This window comes from Anser cygnoides, chromosome 9 (genome assembly GCF_040182565.1).
Source record: "Anser cygnoides isolate HZ-2024a breed goose chromosome 9, Taihu_goose_T2T_genome, whole genome shotgun sequence".
Taxonomy (NCBI): domain Eukaryota; kingdom Metazoa; phylum Chordata; class Aves; order Anseriformes; family Anatidae; genus Anser; species Anser cygnoides.
The window spans coordinates 4,927,546-4,951,333 of NC_089881.1; the positions used below are offsets into that span (position 1 = coordinate 4,927,546).

Genomic DNA, 23,788 nt, shown 5'->3' on the forward strand with positions numbered 1-23,788 from the left:
GCCTGGGTCTCTAGACAGCCTGAAATAAACAGCTGCTGAGAGCAGGCACACTCCCCTAAAGCCTGGAAGCGTGCTGCTGTTCAGGACAGACAGGCCTGTTTCACCTCCTCCAGTCCTGGAGCAGCTGAACCGTGTTAGTTAGCTGTGCACAGAGGTGAAGAAACCCTCTGGAGAGACGGGGCCTGGGAGCCACCCGCTGCTGCTTGCCCGAGGAGAAGCTGGGAGGGACGGAGAATCCTGGCAGCGCAGCTCCCAGTTGCTGTTTGCAAACAGCCCTTACTACTGCTGTTCTTGGAAGGAACAAAACCACAAAGGGAAGTCCTTAAAGCAGCATTAGGGCCCGATGCTGCCTTACTGTGATTCCACATGCTGCCCTTTGTTTGCAAAATTTGCGAGGGCACGTGCCAAATCCCAGCAACCTCTGTTTCTTAGACCTTGTGCACAACTTCTGTGAGTATTTACTGTTGTTTGCTTGGACATTGCTTCTCTTGAAATTCCATTAAAGATGAGGCTAATAATCTCCTGCAGCTCGTCTGTCATAGCATTTGTTATCAGCTTAATTAATTATGCAAATCTGCAATTCCAGTGTAGTGTGGGATCCAGGCCAAGGCTGCTGGTGGTGGTTTTTTTAATTAGAATTTGGGTCGTATTACCCCGTATCTTAGGAGAGTCGCCCTCAGGAACGGGAGTAATTAGAAGCCTTCACACCACGTAGGCCCGATTTGCTCCTGGAGCCAAAGCTTGGGCCTGCTGGCGAGCTCCCTGCCTCCTGGTGACTTGCTCTCATTAACGCCCAGCAGGGTGCGGCTTCTGCCGGTGTCTGCTGCTGGCCTTCCAAGAATTTTTCCTTGAGTTGTCTTCAGCCATGCTATATGTAAGCTGATTAAATGAACAATTCACAAGAGTCTCTGCCTTATTTCAATGTGCCCATGCACAGCCGAGGGGCAGGAGGGAGGAGGATGGCAATGGCACAGCGCGGGGTGCCGGCGACTGCCTCTCGCCCACGCTGTTGTGGGCCACAGTTTCCTCTCTCCAGGTCGCCTTTCCCTTTGTTTGAGCAGAATTGGGACTGATCTGTGCCTGGCAGCTGGGTTATTATCAGCCTTGTTCATATCACTGCAATGGTGCTGGCTTAACGTAGGGTTTTCAAGCTCCTGTTGAAGTCAGTGTGTGTTTGGAAACTCGGGCCTCAGACTAGGTGCTCCTTTTCCTGAGAGATCGCTCAGGCACGAATGGTAAAACCTTGGCTGCCTCTAAGCCTGCAGCAGGTTCAGCAGGCTCGTGGTCTGCCCCGGTGCCAGTGATGGGCCTCGTCTTGGTGGTGCTCTCCCAGCCTTGTCCTAGCACAAGCTCCGTGCTGTCTGAGGATAACTCCTTTGCTTTACTTTCTTAAGCACAGCTGATAAGTGCACAGGGAAAGCGTGGTTTGCCCCTGGTTGCCCTGTGGCTGTTCCCTGTGCTGCTGAGGGATGCTGTGTCCCCAGCCTGCTGCTGTTGGAGACTCCTTTTTTTCAGGAGGAAATTCCTTTTTGTCTGCATTTAACTCCTGGGTGAGCCTTGAAACCCTGCCCGCCCTGTGCATCGCCTGGAGCAGTGTTTCCTAAGGCAGTCTCCAGTGGCTGTGTCCTGTCGACGGGAGGAGCTGCAGCCCTGCCGGCCTCCCCTTCCCTCTCCTCCTCATGGCTCCATTTTCTCTTGTTTTCTTTTCTTTTTCTGCTTGGATCCTGACTTGCTGTGTGTGGTGAGCTCCCAGTTTTGTGTGTCTCATTGCTGACAGACCCTTGCTGGATTCCTCTCTTAAAGCCTGTTAAAAAGAAGGAAAAGAAGTCTGCCTTCCTAAGTGCAGTAGGTTAGATTATGATTTTCTCTTCTGGCCGTTGGGTTTTTACTTGGAAGCTATGATGAACTGGAGGCACAAAGTTTGGAGCAAGAGGCAGACTCTTTACAAAGCTTACTGTATTCAAGTAAGACCTTAATTCTGCTTTTTGGCTCAGTAGTGTGTGTGCTGCAGATAACTGTTGCCTAGCAGGTGAATTAATATTTTTGTCCTTGTAGGAAGAGCTTGAGATTGGCATTTAAAAAAAAAAAAATCTTTTAAAAGCAAGGAAGCCCAAGACGTTGCGTGGATTTAATGAGGCCTGCTCCTGAGATGCTGAGGTAACAGAGTCACTCTCCTGAAAATTAATTATGTGCTAGTGTACGAAGCCTAAACCCTCACCAAGTTGCTTCGTTATGGAAGTTAGTATGGAATTAGAATTAAATCCTGTGATGCATCATCAGTCCTGCGGGTGTCAGCTGGAGTGAAGGGCTCAGCACCTCAGAGGACTGGGAGCATTGCAAGAGCTCATTAGGAAAAGGAATTATTAATTATTCTGCACTGCCTTTCCACCGTAAGATCTGAAACATATAGCAGGTAGTGCTCTGAGCCCTCACACAACAAAGTACCTGCTAGCTGTTTACATTTGGAGTTTATTTTATGCAGAGCTTACTAGTGAATATATTGGTGGTTGGTAAAGTATGTGTTTCATATGCTCTTACACAAAACTAGACTCTGATGTATTTTGTGAGCGCAAACTGATTTTTTGCATAGGACTGAACTATTATTTTTCTAATCACTTAAAGAAATCTTTCTTGGCATGTTTGGTTGGTCACTGTGAATAATGTGCTTTTCCGTTTGGCAGCCAGGCTGGAAAGCAGGGGGAAGGGGAAGCCAAGAGGAAGGCAAGAACTAATCATAGTCAGGAATCAGAGTGAAACCAACACTTTCTTTTTCTTACAAAATCCAGAGAAATTGGTTAGAGTCATCCACTCAAATCCAAGAACTTCTGCTCCTCTAAGAAAAGTGATGGATGCAGAGGTCAAAACTCTCGAGACCGAAGCAATGAGGGAGGTGGTGGGAACGGCATCTGGCTTCCCTCCGGTGCGGGGGAAGTTCCCTGCAGAGACATTAAGGGCATGAGAATACCCCCGTGAGGTTGGAGGGCCTGGGTTTGAGCCCTTCTGCGTGGACATTTGGGTGCCGCAGCAAAGTGGACGAGGAGCAGAGCCCTCCTCTACCACATGGTGCGTGGCCCGGGTGGTGGGGCTGGCCCCCAAGGAGGGGTTGGGGCAGAGGCTGGCGTTCAGTTCATCTTGTGGTCCTCGTGGTGGGAGTGGTGGGTGTCCCAGCCTGGAGCTGCTGGTCTGAGAGCTTGCAGGTTCAAGCACGAGGCCTGGCGATCGTCCTGCAGGCAGGTCCATCCCTGCAGCTCAGGGTGAGACGGCTTCCCTGGCCTGCCCCAGCACGTGCAGCAACACTGCTCAGTGCTTGGCTCTTTCCTCGTGTAGCTTGGTTTCTTGGCTGAAGTAAAACCCAGTGACGCATGAAATGGATGGCAGCTACTTTCAGGTCCCTGCTCTGCAAAGGAGAGATGCAGCTGACCTTCCGCACCCTCTGTTGAAGCCGCCTGCCCGTCTGGGCACCGGTTTGGTTTGGGCCGAGCAGGAGCTGGAGCTTGGTGCCTGCAGCGCTGATCCCCTTGCTGCTTTATCGGAGGACGCTTTAAACTGCGAGAGCCCTGTTACCCGCCTGATGCCATTCCCTTACAGACTCACAGCATGTCCTGCTGGGACTCTTCTCCAGGCCAGGCACAATGCTGCCATACAATGTGTGCTGCTCCTTCCCTGTGCTGCTGCTGGGCACGGGCAGCCCAGTCGGACAAGCACCGTCGTGTTCCTGGGGCATGCGGCAGCTCCGGGTCCCAGCGGTGAGGGTGCAGGGGTAGGACTGGGCGATACCCATCCCACGGGTACATCCATCTGCACTTACCCACCCTGGCTCTAGCAGTCTCTGCTAGCTTGGTGTGACCGCAAGGCAGACCCATGGGGCTGATGCCACCCGGCCATGCTGTGCTCATGTTTCTGGCCACAATCAGGGTCCTGACAAACTCTGTAAGCTTTGGTGTTTTCTTGTACTGGCAAAATTCCCGTTTTTCTCACACTCAGGAAGGCAGATGACTGCCTGCCCCTTTGTCCTCTTCTGTGCAGCAAAGAGCTAATGAACCATTTCCTTTTTTTGTAGTTCAGTAATATTTTGTGTTTGGAGCTTGTGTATGGTGTTCTGGTGGTTTAACACTCACAGTCTTCACTCTTCCTGCAATTGTCCAACAGCTGGATTTTTTGTCTGCATCCCAACAAGTCATTACTTGCTTGGAAGCGTTGTGTGTAGCTTTGTCTCTATCAGTGCAAATTAATTTTTTCTTCTTTTTCTAGCTGGTCATCTTATTGCACATTGGTCTCAGTGCAGCTTTAAATCATGACTGTTTTTCCGTCAGTGAGAGTGATCTTTTAAATAAAAGAAAGCAAAGGCACAGATTTTTGTACCTCTAGACCCTAAAGATTTTGTTCAGTTGAATATAAAGCTAAGGTTATAATAAAAGAAAAATAGTCCTAATTTAGGGTTTTGAATACGTGGCCTTTATTAACAGTGGGCTTTTTGCTCAGTGAATTACTGTTTTGTGTGTGTGGATGTGTGAGAGGAAAGCTGGTGTATCAGCTGTGTTGTGCTTTGTTAGATGGGACCGGGTATGTCCTTGGTGTCCCCAGCCTTGATTTAAACCCTGCTGTGGTGTGGGCGCTGCTCGCCAGGAAATGGGGGTGCCCTGACTTGTACACCCTCCTGCTGGGCTGCAAAGCGAGGAGGCACCGGGATGGTGTCATTTGTTGTCCAGGTGCTGGAGGAGGGATAGTCCAGAGTCCCAAGTGTTGTCTACACAATAAGATAAAATAAATACCAATATGTGAACCCAAGGAATAAGGGGGGGAAAAATCGCAGCTGTTTACTTAAGGGTGCTGGTTATATGGGTGTACAACAGCCAGACGCATGGGTGCAGAGCAGCTTCCCTCTGCACCCAAAAAAAAAAAGAGGAGGAAAAATCAGGAATTGGAGCACCGACCAGCCTGGTGCTGGGCTCACAGGGGCTGTGCACAGTGGGACAGGGCCGGCCGAGCAGTCAGATACCTGCCCCGGGAGGTGTGTAGCTCTGAGCTGTGGCTTGTCCCGCAGCGCCTCTGCCCCGGGGCTGATTCGTATCTGCCCTTATTGTTATCTGTCCAGTTCACATGGCTTTTCCCTTTTGTTAGACTGTTTTCCTTCCTTGTTTTTAAAGAATAGCTTATCTGTGTGCCCCAGAAGGGTGTGACTCTTGGAGATCACACGCACTTTTAAAGCAAGCCGAGGCACAGCCTGCTGACTGCAAGAACGCACGGCCGGGGTTTGGGGTTTCCAAACGCGGGCCGCATTGTGGCTGCAGGCGGTGGCGAGCAGCCCGTGGGACCTGGCCCATGGGACCTGGCAGCACCCTGGGGGCAGGCGAGGGTTCCTGCTCTCAGCTGGGACCAGGACCACTCTCCTGTTTCAGCCTCCCCGTCCCCGCTGTCACGGTGTGCGCAGGGCAGAGCCAGCAGGACGCAGAGGTGTCTGTGGACACGGCGGTGGTGTGCACGCGGTGACCAGATCTGGCTCAGACAATGAGCCTTCGTCTGAGCTCTGCTGTGACGTGAGTGACTTGGAACCGGCCCTGCTGTGGCTGGGCACACTTACCTGCCTCGTGCGCGTGCGTGCAAGCCTGCTTGCCTCACTGGGTTATTGCAAGGCTTGCAAATTATTGGGTTATTTTTTTTGTCTTAGAGCGCACTGTCCGTGTTACTGCTGCTCCGAACGCTGCAGGAGGTGCGAGCACCAATTTGTCTATTTGTGTTCTGTTTTGTAGGGAAGCTTTACGATGGGCGACAGAGCAGACCCTCTGATGACTGTGCATCTTCTTGCCAATGCGGGACACTCGTCATTTCTGCAGCAAACTCTGGATCGGCTCTTGGAGTGGATCTGCCCCAACGTTCGACTGTTCTTTGTGTCCGAGCGGATTGCTCCACAGAAATACTACGAGAGGTACCGCAAGAGGAGCTGCGGCTTTCCCGGAATATCCGTCCTCCTTTTTCTGCACGAGGACCTGGGAGAAGAGCGGATTTTCCAGGTCCACGATCTCTTCCAGCACCCGCCCTGGCGCTACCAATGTGCCCAGACTGCCCGGGGGCAAAGCCCTCCTCATGTGCTGGCTGACCAGGACTTCTACGGCCTGGACGAGCAGATGCCCGTGTGGGGCATCAGGCGGGTGCACTGCGGCCCTGAAATCCTGCGTGTGACCCTCTACTGCAGTTTTGATAACTACGATGATGCAGTGGGGCTGTACGAGATGATCCTGCGGAAAGAAGCAGCTGTGCAGAAAAATAACTTCTGCGTCTTCGTGCTGTACGCGACCAAAGCCATCGCCGTCCAGCTCTGCCTGAAGCAGCTGCCCGCTGGGGTAGCTGCGGAGCCGAAGGAGTCGTCGGCCTTGCAGTTCAAGGTGCAAGAAATTGGGCAGCTGGTGCCTCTCCTGCCCCATCCGTGCATTCCTATCAGCAGCACCAGGTGGCAAACGCAGGACTACGAAGGAAATAAAATTCTGCTTCAGGTATGTGTGTGGTGTTTGGGGAGGAGAATGTTTTTTTTCCTCCAGCAAAAAGCAGAACATATTCAAAATGGAAATTAAGATTTTGCTTGTTCCTGTTCGGTTTTGAATTTATGAATGCAGTAATTGGTATCTGCCAGTGCTATGATGCCATTGATAAATGAGCACACATCCTTGGAATATTTCCGTACTGTTAAATTAACATCAGGACTGCTTGCCTGAGATTGAAAGTATTAATACTTTTTTTTTTTGAGCTGTCAAGTTTAACTTTTTTTACCTTCCTTGCCTGACTAAAATGATGGTAGCAGCCTGTTCACTTTCCAGTAAGCTGTTACCTTATAACTGTGTTTGAGGGCAGCATTTTAGCATCATGCCACCCTAAGCCAGGTGTTTTGCAAGTACAGTGCTGATGCAACGTTAGCTTTTACAAGCTTCAAGCAAATTGCAGTTGAGCAAAAGTGCTAAATAAATGTCATAAGAAATCTGGCCCCTTTCTGTTCCCGTGTGCAGTCCAATGGTTGTGTGAATGTGAGTAAAACCAGACAGACAGACTTTGCTGAGATGATACTTACTGGGGATTGCACCTACGAGCAGGAGGGAAGTTGAGCTGTGTGCTTGTTTTCTATTGTAACAGCCCCTCCAACCTCTGATTTTCTCTATATATATTTATTTATTTATTTATTTATATTTTTTGGTTGTGATTTGGATATTTAAATAATCTGCCCATCCTATTTCCTTTGTGTCGGGCACTGTGCTGGTGCTGTCGCTGTGCCGCCTGTCACAGCGGTGAGACCCCGGGGTTACGGTCAGCTCACAGCCCGGGGGTTTGTACACGCGGCCGGGGCTGGTTTTCTCCATGCACGTTACTTTAACCACGCTGTGTCTCGTCCCGTCTCTCAGGCTTGTACAACCGCTGCTGTTCAGAGGGCAGCCCCGAATGGCACGCATCACAGAGGGTGTCAGCGCAGCAAGGCTCGCTGTGAGCGCTGGCACTGGAGTAAAGCCAGCGCAATGTTTTAACAGGGTTCTCTCCAACTTTTCCTCAACAGGTTCAGGACAGCCCCAGGCACAGTGAGACACGGGCTGGGCTTCCCAACCAGCGCAGCAGCACGGGCACAGAACGACCCCAGGGCTCGCTCCCGGCCCCTCTCCCCGTGGTGCGGGGCAGCCCCGAGCAGAGGGGCCGGAAGGCCCGAGCCTTGGGGGCGAGAACGAAATCCCAGCACAGCGCAGCCCTCCCTGCGGAGCAAGCTGGCAGCGACCTTCACCGGCATTGCTGCTCCTCCTGGAGCACCACAGCGGCCCCACCAAGGTGGGACGTCCCCTCCCGGCACGCACAGGTGAGCGGGGGGCTGCAGGAGAGCCGGGCCCACCGGCTGCCAGCAGAGACCAACGTGGACACGGGGCTGGCCGTGGGGAGTCCTGCAGGCGGCCGCTGCCCCCTGCGCCGCTTCCCCAGGGACCTGCGCAGCCTCCTGCAGCCACCAGCGCTGGGTGCGGCCGGCATCGCCCTACCCACCCCTGACAGCACGTGGCCCTTGTCTTTGGCAGCCAAAAGTAAAGGAGCAGGGCAGAGGGCCTTGGGCTTCCGCTTGCAAACACCAAGAGTCAGCACTGGAACGAGGCCCGAGGAGGAAGAGGAGGAGTTCTTCATATGACTGGAGACAAACGTCCCGGATGGACGTGTTATTTCCAAATGGCAGTGATGTGCTTTCGTCTGGAAATGCAGAGAGCACGCCCCACGTGGTGTGCCTCTCCGTGCTGGACCACCCGTGCCCAGCCCTTCCTTGTAGCCGTGAAACATTTTGGCATCGGGCTCCCTGTGGCAGGCCCTTTCCACGGAGCAATGCTGAGAAGGCTGAAGGCAAAGCAGGAGAAAGAAAGCTGCATTTGCAGAAAAGCTGATTTCTTAAAAAGCGCAGAATAGAGTGGAGGATAATTGTGCCATGGACAAGAATAAGCCATGCAAATCCTAGATATGATCTAAAATGCTAATAAATAAGCAAATAACTGTGGTGAAAAACGTGTTGAGATGGGTTAGAAGTTGAAGCTCGGCCACGGGAGCCTGCAGGATGTCCACAGCGCACAGGGGATCGTCACTGCGAGTAGTGGCGTGGTCAACAATATTTATGCTGGTTTCCCTCTGTCTTCCTTTTCACATCCCCTGCAGTAGGTATTTGAAAGCTATCAGTGTTTTCAACTTTATGCAAGATGTGAAACATAACATTTTTTTATTTTTTTTTAAGAAAACATTTCAACAGCTACCTTTTCCCATGGTAGCACAGCATGCACAAAAAGCAAATATTTGCAGAGAAGACTTTGAGCTACGTCTCTGCTCCAGCAAGACTTTGTTGCCTATATGCATGGCACTGAACAAAATAAACCCAGCAAGGGATCAGGCCTTGTTAGACCAGCGCGCAGTTATTTGCAGGGCGATGAAAATCCCAGCTGGGTCTTAAATAACAGAAGACAAGAAGCTGGAGGCTTGGAGGGAACTGCTGGAAAGCAAAAAGGGCAGGAGAAAAGAAGTAATGCAGGAGCAAAGGATGCTGAAATAACCACACTCTGCTGCCTGCAGGCTGTGTGCTCCACGGGTGCAGGCAGCAGAGCCATGGTGGTGGGTGCTGGTCCGGGCTGTGGGAGGGCGGGTGGCTGGGGCTGTGGGGTGACACGGGCACACTGGGGACGTGGTGCCCAAGGAGCACGGTGAGCGGTGCTCCCAGCGAAGGTTTCACGCTGCGATGTGGTCTTCAGAAAGTGTGGTGAAACCTGGTCTAGTCCTGAAGAGGGGAAGCTGCGCTGTTCTGGTTGTACCCATTGCAGATCAAGGTGTGCTGGCAGAGGCGGATGATTGGCTTCTGCTTGTTTTAACTGGACACTTTAAAACCAAACAAAACCCAATGTTTTCCTATGGTCTGTAATGCTCTGGGCTTTTTATTAAAGCATAGTATGATATTTTACAACTGTGGTGGTGATTACTTGACCTTACCTCGCATGCTAGAAACCGGTCCAGTGATTTCCAGCACCGGAGAGGTTTGGTGAGCTGGGAGAGCAGCAGAAGAGGGCGAGCAGGGGGCTTGCTGCAGTGTGGGCGAGGGTGGGTGGGAGGGATGGGGAGCACATTGACGCGGGACAGGTCTGTAAACATGGGTTACCATTCTGACAGTGGGCATGGAGGCGCAGTGATGAGCCCAGGAGTGGGATTCCTGGGATAAATGACTTTCAGTGGAGACTTCATGGCCAGGTTCCCCACTCTGCATACTGGTGGATCTGTTGTGGGCTTTGCTTCTCTTGGCTCAGGACAGAGAAACCTCTGCAGCCATTTGGTGGAGGAAAAAACATCACATGTAGTAGAAATCCCTGTGCTCGCTGCATTTGCAGCAGGAACATGAATCAAAAACTGTTTCTTCAGCCCCAGAAGACTGCGGCAGCTCCGGCGGCTGTTGGGAGTGCCCTAGTGATGCTGCCCTGAGCTCTCCCAGCCCAAGCGTTGTGTCCTGGGTGCTCCGGGGTGCCCGGGCTCCCAACCTGCTCACCCTCTGGCTCGAAAATGTGAAGTCTGTCGGTCCGTCAAGCCCAACAGACCCGGGGGCTGCTCTCCCCTGTGCTGCAGCCCAGCTGCACCTTCCTGCAGTGTCCTTAACAAGGGTGCTGGTGCTGCAGCTCCGCCTGGTGCCCAGCCTGCCCTTCTCGCTGGATTTCCTTCTCTGTTCCTGTTCGTTCAGCCTCTCTGCTGGCGAGCTGTGCGGTCAGCTAACAGGATATGTCGTGTAAGTGACGGGAAAAGAGAGACTGGAGAGGTGGCCGCCTCCGGCACTGATGCGCTGCAGTTTCCTACATGCTCCTTAGTGGGGCTGCTGAGGGTACGGGAACCGTAAGGCACTGCACTGATGTGCTTGTTAGAGGCCTCTTGCTAGCATGTGCTAAGGGAGAGCAGCTTTTTGCTTATCTTTTTCCTGTAATAATAGAAGAAAAATTAAATTAGTTTTAACGGGGAGTAATATAACTCCAGAATTTTGAAAATGAAAAATAGACTTCTCCCTTTTCATCCATGGCCAAGCACCTACAGGCTGTCCTTGGCTTGTTAGGAATTAACAAATCTTTGCCTCCACCCCCTCCCAAATATAACAGTGTTTGTATAGAAGAACAAAGCACACATGGAAAGAAATCACTCATCGTTACCACTGCCAGGTACTGTGTTCTGCTGTGTGTGGAGGATGCACCTGCTCAACCCAGGACTGGGAACTCAAATTTCTCCTGTTTTACAGGAGAAACAGGGATCATAGCCCGGTTTAGGGGTGCACAGAATGAGACATCGGTGTGTCAGGTAGTGGTCAACGTGGGCTTGGGGTCCTGGGCACCAGGCAGGAGGCAGTGGTTCATCCCGGGAATTTCTCCACCTCCTTTTCCAGCAGACTCTCCCCTGCAACCAAACCTACCCTGCAGTTTGCTGTGCTGCTCTGCTAATGTTTAATTCTCATAATTTCAAAGTGGCTTTGAGAGGTTTCCATCTCCCATGGAGCACTGGCATTAATATTCCAGTGCAGAGTCTCAGTTCTGCTGCTGATTGCAGGCAAGGACAGATCCCGTTCCTATTAGTGTGAATTAATATTCCTTAAGAGTCCCAAAAGCTTTCTTCTCCCCTGTCGCCCTCCCCAGGCGCTGGCAGCCCGGCTGTGCTGGGAGGTGATTAGGTTTGTAAATGTGCTCCTGCAGGCACTCGCTGACACCGTGAGTTTTCTCATCTCACTTGTACTGCTGAAATTATGACAGCCTCGCTTCCCTAATTGGGATCGTCCCGAGTCGCATCTCGGCATCAGAAGGAGCCCGCTGTCGAGCGGGAGTGGGTAGGTGCTGAGCAGGCAGGGTTGGGTGGTGACCTAGTGGTCTTGGTGGGTAACAGCCCCCTGCTCGTCTTCCAGCCCTGACAGCAGTGATGGGAGCAGGAAAGCTTCTGGCTCAGCAGTGGTGCTTGTCCCAGCAGGGCTGGCTCCTCTCCCTCGTCCTGCAGGGCCGCTCCCCTGCCTGTGTGATTCCTCCTTTTGCTCCCACTGGGCTGCGGGGACCAAAGGTCTGTGCTGGGCTCCACGCTGGATGGAGCCAGCCCTCAGCTTCTGCCGTGGCCCATCGTAAACCATCAGGGAAACACCCTGCCACGGCTGCAGGAGCGCCCTGCCATACGATACCCCCGATACCGCTGCCAGAGAGCCAGCGCTGCCGGCACCACAGCGACTGCGGGGTGTAGGAGCTGCACGCCAGCCTGCTGCTGCCCACGGCAGCCCCCCGTGCCCCTGCTGTGCAGGACGGCGTGTGGCACGAGGGCTGCCTGCTTGCTGGGAGCACGTAGAGGTGTCGGATCCGTGTTGTTCCCATGTTACTTTTTGGATCTGCAAACTCTCTGGTGCGTGCTTGGAGTGGAAGTGTGTTTAGGCTTTTGCTCTAGCAGAGCTGGCTTAAAATGCTTCTGGGATTCTCAATTAAAACAAACAAAGAAGATTACACTCAGGGAACCTCCCCGGATGCTACAAGCAGTGTGATTCTTACTGGGAAGCTGGTACAAAGGGAACGAACGTGTTTTGGCTGTCCCAGCAGCTGGAAGTTTTGTTTTCAGCCTGGCAGTGGATACAAACAAGCAGATTTTGGTCATGCTCCTCTCCCCCTGATATTTGCTAGTCATGTTAGACTGAAACGTGTTCAAAGAGTGACCACACGTATTAGGAACGGCACGAAGAGCTGCTTCCTTCAAACTCGACTGCAGGGAAAACCCGTAATGGTCTCTGGGATGGGTGAGGGATGAAGTGAACTAGCATTATGAAACCTTGTGCTGCAGACTGAACCCAGCATTTCACTGTGGTGATGTCTAGCTTCCCAACACACCGGGTACGGTGCCGCTTGTGTTGGCCCGTGTCCTCCTGCCAGTCAAGTCAGCGCTTCAAAGCAGCTGTACTTTCCAGAGGGGAGCTAAGTGCCTGGGAGATAACCAAATTGCTGCTGGCTCCACCAGAACTGCCACGGTGGATGAGATGCTGAAAGCCAACACCTGGGCTCCTCTGAAAGCCCTGCTGGGCCCCCCTGGTTTCACCCACTGGGCCGATAGCCTCACGCTGAGGAGGGCCCGGGGCTCCCAGCCCAGCTCCCCTGAACCCGCAGCTCCAGGTTGGGCCAGGCCTGTGAGGGTTTGGGGCTGTCAGTGTGAGCTGGGAGACCAGGGACAGGGTGGGGAGGGGGGCAAGGCTTCCCTGACAATTTTGCTGTGTTTTTTCATCTTGATTTAATTCAGAACTACTGGGCTTCATGGAAGGGATAGCTGATTGCGGGAATGCCTCGTGCTGATGCTTACCAGATACTTCTTTTGTTTTTTAAGATGGGAAAATTATTCTGTGTCACGAGAAATTTTGCAAATGTTAGTTTTGTTGTAAAGCAGAGTGAAACCACATTTCAAGAGGTTTAAATTTCTCACAAACTTTAAGTTTTGGCCACCTTCAGCTCCAGCTCTCTGGAGCTGCTGAGCTACCTTGTCCTGTGGCACATGGTACAAGGTGTTGAAATGTTTGAGGCAAGATGTGGCACGGGAAGCCAAGTATTTTATACTGAGGAAGAGCAAAACTTTTACTTCTTGTAGCTTTTGTTTGTTTGTTTGTTTGTTTCAGCAATTGTCTTAGCGGAGACTTTTTTCTTTCAGTTCCATTGTTCTAGTCTGGTAACAACCACTGTTGTGTTTGCAAGTTTAAAGTGATGACAGCCCGAATGTTTCCCCAGCATTTCATGTCTTGCTGTGCCAGGGTGCTGGTCTGGCCTGCCTTCAGCAGCACCGAGGCCTCGCTCTCCCGTGCTCCACGTGGCACATTGCTGAGCAGCGGGCACCTCCTGCCTTGCACCGTGCTGGCAAGGATGGTGCAAGCAAGGAGGCACCCTCTGCCTCTCTGGGCGATGGACATCTCCAGAGATAACTTCATCTGCAATTTGCAGGCAGCCCTGGCCAGGCTGGGCTCCTCAAGCTCACAAATGATGCGGAAAGCCCTGACCCAAAGAAAACCTTGTGTGTTTAGCCAAAAGAAATAAAGAGGGGGGAAAGGAGGAGGACCAGTGAAACACTTTTCTCCGTCTTGCAGATTGCACTTGCACCAGTTATCTGGCTGCTTGATTCGTGAGGACATGTCTCATGGGAATGTGTCTCAAGGCATCTGGAAGCAAGTGGATCACGTCCATCCCCTCCCAGTGACTCGCGTGGTGCAGGGCGAGCACGCTGGAAGCCTGGCTGCCCCACGGGAGGAGGACAGGATATTTGGAGCCATGTCCTGGAGCCATGGCTGCTCCGCATGGCAATGTGCCTGTGAGGTTTGCTGTGCTTGGATAGCACGAAACTGTGCAAAAACAAAGGGAGATGGGATTTTTCCAGGTTCAGTTCGAGCTTTTCCAGATTCCAAGTGCAACTTTGAGATTTGACCAGTTCTTTCGTTTTCTCTGTTCTGCGTGCTTCATGGCAGGAGTAATCACAAGCATCACGCCATCATCAAAGCCTGGTTTTCAGTTGTGTGTGAAGGAAACTGAACTGACAATGAAAACACTTGCAGAGTATTGCAAACCAAGGCTTTGTGCAGATTTTGCATCCCTTCTGCACCCACCGCAGCGATCTTGGGCATTTGAGTGGTGGGTGAAGGTGGAAGCAGGGACCACCCATGGCAGCCGTGGTGCATGGAGCCCGTGGGCCTCTGGGGTTCTTGTCTGCTTCTCTGTTGATGTTCTAGGTGGAATGTGAGTGCGAGTAAACTCATTGTGGTTTTAAGTTGATGGGCATTTACTGTTTGAAGGATAATTATTTGATAGTGCTTGCTCTATATGTTTCTTCTTTGTTTTCTGTCTTGCTTGACTGACACACAGAAATGCACTTTGGCAACCTCAGCCTATCCGTCTATTATCATTAGTGCTCCAGGCATGTGTTTTTACTTTGTGGAGTTGTGGATGGTAGTGGGAAAAGAGATGATGTGGGTATGCAGCAACCACTTCTAAAATCTACAACAACTTGGCCAGTTTTTAAAAGCTTTGGTGGTCACACATTTTGTTCTAAAAGCCATTTGTCTGTAATATTAAATTGTAAAAATAATAATCATCATCATCATCCTGCTAATGCAGAGGATGTGTGAGAGAAACAGGCCTCCTTGAAAATTTCCTCCAAGGTTTTGCCAAGCCTGAAGCAATTGTTAGTTTTTTTTTTAATGACGGAAAGCCATTTCTCACGGTGGTGGGTAGCAGCCCCAGCTGTGACATGTCAGAGCTGAGCGCAGCTTTGCGCTCTGAAGCAGTGTGGCTCCACACTGTATCCTTTCGTCAAGCGTGTAGGAGGCAGTGCTGTAATTTCTCTAGAAAGGGGGGGGGGGGGGGGGGGGGGGGGGTGGGAAGCAGAGTCCTGGATGCGATGTCCTCTGAGTCAGCAGAGCGGCCCTGTCACCTCCCGGCAGGGAAGCCCCCCAGGGGGGCAGGCTTGCTGTGCAGAGCAGGGGCACCAGCGCTGGAGGTGTTGCAGAGCAGCACCTGGGACACGGTGCCGGGGAATTTGGGTGAAAGTAGAGTCATTTGAGATTAAAAATTCAGTTGGCCAGGTGTGGTCAGTTAAGTTTTTTTTCTGTCATCTCATGCTTCGTAGACATTTTGGTGGTGGTGGACATCATGAGCATAAGGGATGAAGTGATCAAAATTCTCCACCAAGCAGGAAATAGTATTGTTCCTTTTTTACTCAGAGAGAGATGGAAATAAAGAGATTTTATACAGCTCATCCAAAATCACATGGCGAATCCCTTTAACAAAAAGCAGATCTCATCTCTTAATCTTAGGCATTAACTGCAACAACATCCTTCTCCCTTAATCCTCCCTTCATACATTTAGTAACTATATTAACAGTTTATGTTTTATTGGGCATGGCCTTGATAAGTGATTTCTTTGAACAATACCCAACTCACTGTCTATTGTTCAGTGGTAATGAGCTGTCTTAACATAAATTCGGGAGCATGCCAGGATTTTGCACCTGAACAGGCATCCAGAGGCCTGAACCCTACATCTTAACACTTAAAAAACCATCCTTGTTATTGTTTGGAAAGAAGCGTGAAAGCAATTAGAAAGAGGATGAATGCAGATGTGTGACACAAGCAAACAGCAGTGATATTACATATTTGGGCCTGATGGTCTGTTTTGTTATGCTGTATCATCACTCTGCCTTAGTCCTTATAGCTCCTCTTAGAGGTGGTGAGGAGATGAAGTTGCCTGTAGTCAGCAAGGCTGGGGCTGAGAGTGGCCCTGCAGAGGCTGGCTGGTGGTGGGCAGAAAGGAAGGAAGTTTTGGTGTTGGTAGGATAAGGGGCTTTTGGATGGTCCTGAAAAAGTCTTTCTCCTTGCTTGGGGGATTATTTCTTCCATCTGAAGTGGAGCTGGAGGCCAGACAGGCTGTAGTTAGGGCGCTTGATGGATCTGGCTGCTGCCAGACAACAGTGTACCTCCGAGGGATGTGACTGGTGGGGTCAGAAACAACCCATGAGTATTTTTATCTCCATATTGCATATATTTACATGTGTTAATGGAACTATTTCCATCTTTTCCCTTGCTTTGTACGTACTTATTACTACAGCCCAGTGGAAGATCCTGGTGTGTGAACGGCTCTGCTTTGGTAGGAGTATTGCATGTGCTTGGAAATAAGTTCAAACAGCATGTTATATGAGTTCTGACCCTTCCTCTAGCTGCAAAGTGCTTGCTACTGTTGCGTACTGTACAGTAATTTGGATTCTAGGGAGGTAGATCCTAAAACATCTTCACCATGATTGTGTCTAGTGGTCAGTCAACTAATGATTGTTGATGCTGCCTTTCAGAAGTCGTAAAACTGCACGAGGCTCCCCTCTTTCTTCAGAGGCCCTGGCACTGAGGAAGTCCCACATCTCCCTGTGGGCACTGTCCTTGGTGTGCATGCGGGGTCCTGGGCTCCTGCCTGCCCCTGGGGGAAGACACGGTGGGGATCCAGCAGCGCTGGGTGTCGGGAGCACTGGGGCGCTCCCCACTTACTGCTGCCCTGTGGAGTTGTGTCACACTGCTGGTTCTGTGAGAAGCCTTGTTGTGACTGAATTTGTTTGTTGTTTGCAATAATTTTCTCTCGGGGTCATAGATTAGGCAGTTCTGGTTTGCTTTCTTTCGGTTTGGTTTTAATTACCAATTGACCGCCTCGCTGCTAGTTCTCTCTTGCACTTGCTGTATTGTAGTCATTTTGCTCTGGGCTGTATTCTGAGAAAAACTAGGACATGTTCGGTGCCTGTGGTAGATGTTATGCCTGGAAGATGGCCCAGTGCTGTAAGAAATGCTCCTGACTGAGTAGGAGTAGCCAAGAAATGAAAAGTTACGATAGTGTTCCAGTTAAAACATGGGAGTACCTCATGCAGTTTCAAAGTGGCTTAGCCTGTGTCATTGCAGCACCAAAGGAGAGGTGGGCCTAGAGTACTGCTGTTCCCAGGGGGGGCTGAGGGTTGTACAAATAACCACTTGAATTAGGAGTTTTCAGTGATAGCCTGGATCCACAACTTCTGCCTGCCTAGCTGGTCCTAGAGAGGAGGGACAGCCCTGCTGCCAGCTCCACTAGCGAGAGGCACCACTGCAGACCCGGTGTGGGAAGTGCTCCACAATTTTATTGTCTAGTCCTGGACAGGCACAAACTTGTGATTTTTGTCGTCCCTGCTGAATTTGTTGTCCCTACTGTGTTATTCTTAGAGTGTTGTTGAATAAAAGATGAGCTTGTCAGCACAATTTCATTTTTATTGTATTTGTGTATTGAATCTAACCTACGGACAATGGTGAACTTCGTACAGTGTTGTGGAAATGCTCCTAATTCTTTGTCTCGTGCCTTTTTAAACAAAGCAATCTGTGTTTATCTAGAGGCATAAAAGCCCCTAAAAATCAATGCATAGTCCCCAGTTTATAAGACTAGGATATTAAACTGCTTCTTTTCCGTCTGAACAAAAGGTCTCAGGAACCCACGGACCCAGTCAGGATTCTCCTGATCTGATTTGCTACACTGTTTTGCTTAACTGCACAGATGTTTTCTGTGAGTTTGGCAAAAGAGGGATCAAAGCCTGTATCTGGCCCACTATTTCTGTCAAAAAATTCAATGTCTTTAATCCTTTTTGAACATAAATCTTCTGAGAGCTTCTTTTGATTTATTAACCTAAGTATTTGAATGCAGAGAGACAATGTGGAGCTCTGACTTTCATTCAGAAAAGTGCACGTCCAAGTATTTCTGTTCTGCATACTTCAAAGCTGAATGCAAAGCTTGTGAAGAACCCTGGTGTGCACAACACGGCTACTCAGGGATGCAGGTAAGCCTGAGCATCTCTTTGAAAGACCTGGTTGTGGTTGACTCTTGTGGTCTGCACAAGGGAGTGGGGCCTGCACCTGGTGGTAATGTGAACAAGGCCTGGTGGAGGGGTCTGGTTGCTTCTCTCCATGGCCGTGAAGACCCAGCCTGGCCGCCATCTTGTGGAGCTCTGCACTGGAGCCACGTTGGTGTCAGCTGAGTTCACCTGAAGATCACAAGAGGGCATTGTGCTGCATGTATGGACTGCTCATTGGCAGCGTTGCTTAATGAGAGAGAACAGCTGGGTTTCAGGGGAGGTTACTCCTTGTAGTTTCACTAAAAAGTCCTCTCCATCTCTCCGAAGACCTGGAGATCACCTCTGTGTGGTGACAAAGCATCAGTATAACCCCCATTCCCAACTTGTCTGGTGGGGGTATCCGAGTGCCCAAGTGTGTATGAACTGGGTGCTGTATGGATGTGAGACAGACAGACACCATCCCCCAGAGAAGTGTATTTCCTCCGTGGATGGCGGTGTTGCAGGATGAGTAATGCTGTTAGCATTTTCTACGGAGCTTACAGCCTGTGTGACGGGGCTGTAGTCTGGGCCACTATACCTCCCTTCCTATTACTCACAGATAAACTGACTAATTCACACATTTTTGGCCAACATTTTTAAAGCTTGGCTGCCTAAAAGAAGGCATCTCTGACAAGAGTGGCTGCCTTTCAGAAGGTGCTGAGGAGCCACCATTGCCAAGCAGGGTCAAATTTGCAAATGTCGACCCTACTTTTCTTTACAACTGCACACCCTGCAGGCATTATTGTTGTAACCGGGATTAAAAAATTACCTGTTTCCTGGGGATCCTGCCTTGAATGCATTGTGGCAGTGGCAGCAAGGTGCAGGATGGATGCATGGTGGGACGTTCCTGGCCCACCACGGGGCGGTGCGGCTGCCGTTGCCCGTGCAGTGGGTGCCTGGGGAGGTGTCTGTCTGCTGGGGGGGCAAGAGCTGCTTTTGCAAGCTGGGTGTTGGAAAAGGAAACCGATGGAAACAATAACTAAAGCCAATAAACAGCCTTGTACGCAACAAACTTTTTAAGTTCTCCATTTCGTAAGAAATAGCAATTGTTCAGGGCCAATATCATAAACGCCCATCTCGGAGCGCTTCTCTTGACTCTGACGATGACCAGATGTTTAGTCAAATCCTGTTAACCTCGGTTTCACAAGTTCAGGCTTTTCCTGTGCTCGGGGCCAAACCCAAAGCTTTCTGGTGTGATGGAGGGCCTCTTTGGGACACAGGGGCTCTGGGTCAGGACTTGAGATGTTTGCAAACCTCTGAGATGGTTCTTATAAATATTGGAAAGCAGTTCTCAAACAGCTCTCACTGTGTTTTCAGTACTGTTCACTTCTGGGCTTTGAAAATGCGTCAGTGTAGACATCTGTGAAAATCAGATGCTGTGAATGACACTGAAGCGAAACCTGGGAATGGTGAAGGACAAGTTTCAAAAGGCTCGTGAAAAGCTAAGCTCACGCAACTTGCGTTATGTCTTGGATATATTTTTCTCCCTCTCTTCTCCATAGAAATCTCAATGGGCATGGCAGAGGAGGCTGTATTACAGACATTAGCCAATGATTTTATGTGCTGCTTTAATATTAAATATTAGCCCTTCATGCTCTTTCTCAAAGCACATTCTGTAACTATATTTTTGATTTAATAATGATTTACCATGTCTTTTACTCATCAATCTGAACACCTCCATTCAGCCAGATGACAGACCTACAGGGGGATTGGAGATGTGTGGGAAGACAATATGATGCAAAAGAAGTCTGGATGTTTCAAAACATACTGTTTTTCATTCTGCATGTATTGCACGAGCCAAGTAGCAGATATCCAGAAGGCAGGTAATGCGAGTGGCAGGGTCAGAGCTCTTGTATGCAGGGCAGTCTTGTCTCATTTTATTCACCTATCCTGATGTGACTTTGTTAACTCAAGAAATCCTTTTTTGTCATGAAAGCAGTCTCCCCCTTCGTGGGCCTGCAGGTGAAGTTCAGTGAGGCAGCGGGTCTTGTGGTCTTTCCTTCCCATTTCTGTTCGAGAAGAGTGGAGTCAGTGGGAGAGAGGCACAGGGATGATCGCTGTCTTTGGCTCCCAGTGACCATCAGTTATCACAGGGGTACAGTTATCACACAAGTAGGTGCTTCCAAAAATCCTTTTTTCCCCTCAGCAATGTTGGTTAGGTGTTGGATGTCTAATCTGCCTGGAAGAGGCTCTGAAGAAGGACCTGTACTGACACTGGGACTCATCTCTGTTACAGTCTGATCTTCCTAGCAGGCAGGACTGAGAAACCTTTAGCTGGATTGAGACTGAAAAGGGTTAGAACTGGGACAGACGTTGCATTTCATGCCTCAGTTGCCTCCTAGTCAGCATACAGCAGCACAGTGAAATTGGCTTGTAGCTCAGAGCCTGTCAGGGAAATTTTTCTTTTAATCCATAAATGTAGGGCATCTGTCAGGTTTATTCTGTTTTCGCTTATCCCGTGGTGCTTACTGTGGCCTTTTTGAAGTGACAGCGTGGCTCGATGTCCCTTTGACAACTGTCCAGTGCATAGGTGCTTCATGGGCTTGCACAGTGAAAAACCAGGTTATTCAGTGCAAAAATTCAATGCATAAATTTCTCTTCTAATAAGTCCCCTAATTCACATACTTCTCCATAAAATCCTTAAATATTTCCACTTCAGTCTACCTCCCCTCCTGCCCACCACTCTTGCATCTTCCTACTGTAACAACACTCAGAAAAATCAGTGGAAGGCTTTTCTGTAGCCTCTGCAAGGTCTGGGTCATCATCATCTGTCTAGGGGGTCCTTTAGCTCTTAAATATCATAAATACACATGAAATATCACCTTAGATTACTTCTTTTTCTATTAATCTCTGATAGAGACAATTTTGGGGATGGTATGCATGTGCTTTTTTGACCCTCTGTGTGTTTTCCAGAATTGACACCTTCATGGCTACATCTCATTTCTGGACCTGGAGAGCTGCAACCAGGAGCTCAAACTGTGAAGTGCTGAGCAAAACCCTCAACTATCCCATGTGTTTCTTCGTATAGATGAAGATTGACACAAAGCAGCTGGACGGTGTCTCCAGGTAAGCTAAGAAAAGGCTTAGCAGGTGGATAAATAGCTGTCTGTTAGAGTAACTTGGGGTGGAGATCTTCACGGTAGAGGATGAATCACAGTCTTGTGGACTACCCGATGTTCTTGTCTAAGAAAACAAACAATTTGTTGCCAACCTGGACAAAGAGCAGCTTTCTGAGCGGGCCTTGTTCCAAGCCAGTGATGACAGCATGTCTCATCCAAGTTTATTATAAGAAATCCTACATTCAGTTCAACTCTCTTAATAGACTGCCTACTCATCCGTGAAGAACAGAAATTATAGTAAAGCTTTGTACCTTTTTTCCCCGGTATTTCATATAACAATACCAGCACTGATGGCTTGCACCAGTGCATCCTAAATCCACACCACAGAAGCAATGTGCTGTTGTTGACAGTGATGCCAGCAGGATTTAAAAAGCAGGCTGTTGCTTGCTTGGCAGGCTCTTTTGCTTCCCTTGGTCTTCCTGTACCACCCTGTCCCCAAAAGGCCACATGGTGCCTCTGGGACACGCTGGGCTGTACTCGGCAGTGGGGACCCAATGTCCCCAGAGCTGTGCCAGCTGCACGCCAGGCAGGGGAAAACCAGCCTTGGTAGCACCAAGGGCCACATGTGTTCACAGGTGGTGATTTGAGACAGACTGAATACCTGTACTGCACAATACCAGTGCTTGCAGGCAGCACGAGTGAAAAATAGTCTCAACGTAATGGGCCTGTTGGTTGATCAGTTTTCCTCAGGGCTGGATAAAGCTGTCTTGTAGGTCTGGCCTGACTTCTGAGGGAAATGGATCCATCGTATCTGTTTGGTTTCCACAGCAGGTCTGGGGAGTGCTTTCCCTCCTCAGGCCCACGTGTTGGATGTGCACGTGCTCCATCACCCCGTGGCAGGGCAACATATGGGCTGCTGCCACACACAGCTCTCCATTTTGATCTCTGTGTCTTCCCTAAAAAGAAGGATCTCTGTCTTTGGCACCAACTATAAAAGCGAGGTAACATTGGTGTTTTATAGCTCGGCATGGCATGGGAGCTGGGTCTCGACCGCTGCACTGTGAGGGGACAGCATGTCCTCCCTTTTCGTTGTTTAAAACAGGTTGACTGGAATGCTACAGCAGATCATGGCACTGTGGGTGTTCGGAGTTTCAGGATGATTGATCACCTCTCGTAGAGAGGCAGATGGTACTGTGATGAGTTCCATATCCTCTCAGCTGAGCATCTCCAGGGACAGCTTTATGGACCAGGCCTGGGGGAGGGTGCTCTTAATTTAATTTAAAAAAAAACCCACAATGTAGGATTTCAAATTAAACCCTCTTGGCTCATAAACAGTAACACTAAAAATTGACTCTGCTTAAAATAAACTGCCTGAGACTCCTTCGGATGCAGGCCAGGCTGAAGGGCCCAGGTCACACATGGCTGAAGTCTTTGGGAAGACGCGGAGTGGGTCGGGATCTGTGGTGTGGTCTGAGCCAAGTGCTTCTGCCTGGACCCTGAAGGGAGCCCAGGTCTTCTCCTGGCCTTGCAGCCTCGGGTGGTGACCACCACCAGCTCCCAGGCTCTGTCAAAGGTGCTGCACTAATGGCCCTGGTTGGATTAGTCTGCTTACGGGCTTTTGATCCCGGGAGCGGGAGCTGGAGCCGGACGGTGCTTTCTGACCTACTCAGAATCTGCCTGCGGTTGTTCTGGACCCGTTATCCCAGTAACCACACATCAGCCCTGTTATCATTGCTCTTTGTCAGTGAAAAGCCATGAGCAAAGATCAGCAGCTTTGCGAACACATCCAACGTTAACGTCTGTTGTCCGGGCAGGGTGAGAACCGCTTAGAGCTGCTTAGAGAAAGTCATTTGCTGCCTTCTTGGCATGGTTTTAATGCTTCCCCGCGAGTTGGCAGTGCTGGTGCCAGCCTCCCCTCTGTGTCAGGCAGGTTCCTGGTGAGCACCGGCCGTGTCGGAGCAGAAGCATGTGTCTGTGCCTGGCGATGGGCCTGCTGCATGCAGGGGAGGTGAGGGGATCGCTGCCCCTTCACTCGTGGGCTTCGATCCCTAATTCCCTAACTGCGTGTGCAGACGGAGCTGGTTGGCTTCCCAAAGGCAGTTTCTGGGCTTTACGGTGACGTAAAGGTTATCCCTAAGCCAGCTGGCACCGGCATCCCTGAAAGCCCGTGCTGTGTCACTCTTCCTTGCGAGCACTCCCTGCCTCTCCTAGCACCAGCACTGCTCCTTTCTCCGCTGTCCTGCCTGACTTCTGCAATTAGTTAAAGGTTACTGGAGGTTTAAAACGTTGCCTGCTTTGGCAGCGTCTGCAGTCCCTTAAGGCGAAGATGCCTGTTTATTGTTATACTACAGACTAAGCACAACAGAGAAAAGTCCCTGCAGAAAAGAGTATTTCAGTGAAGCATATTTTTTTTGTTTTGTTTTTTAAAAAAGAAGTGTTGGCTGGCCTCTAAAACTTAAATACCACTGGAAACTAATACTAAGCTGTGTGTTGTGTTTTTTTTTTTTTTTTTTTAATCCTCATAAATCATGTCTTGGAGTTTTTGTTATTCTGCTCTCATCCTGTGGTATCTTTCTAGTGCTGATAATGAGCACTCAGCCCTTGTCCTCTCTTCCCTGGAGGGCTGAGGGCTGCTGGCAGCTCTCCCGGCGGCTGGGCCAGCCCCGCTCCCTCCCCAGACCATGAGCTCTGTGCTGTGGGGATGGGGCTGGAGCCAGCTTGCGTCCCTGCAGCATCCCAGCCCCGGTGCCCTGCCTGGTGGTTGCTTCTCTGCTGGCAGGCCTGTGGCTTTCCACAGGGCAACCATGCTGCATCCTAACGTGAACCTCATCCCCAAAAGC

General features: G+C 50.3%; 1 protein-coding gene across 1 annotated transcript; it reads left to right on the forward strand.

Annotated features, from left to right (window-relative positions):
- The first annotated feature begins 5,094 nt into the window (after positions 1 to 5,094).
- On the forward strand, positions 5,095 to 8,730 carry FAM124B (family with sequence similarity 124 member B). Its single transcript, XM_013181428.3, has 3 exons — positions 5,095 to 5,537; positions 5,751 to 6,491; positions 7,538 to 8,730. Exons 2-3 carry the CDS (start codon positions 5,763 to 5,765, stop codon positions 8,144 to 8,146), a joined length of 1,338 nt encoding a protein of 445 aa, XP_013036882.3. The 5' UTR covers positions 5,095 to 5,537; positions 5,751 to 5,762; the 3' UTR covers positions 8,147 to 8,730.
- The last annotated feature ends 15,058 nt before the right edge of the window (positions 8,731 to 23,788 follow it).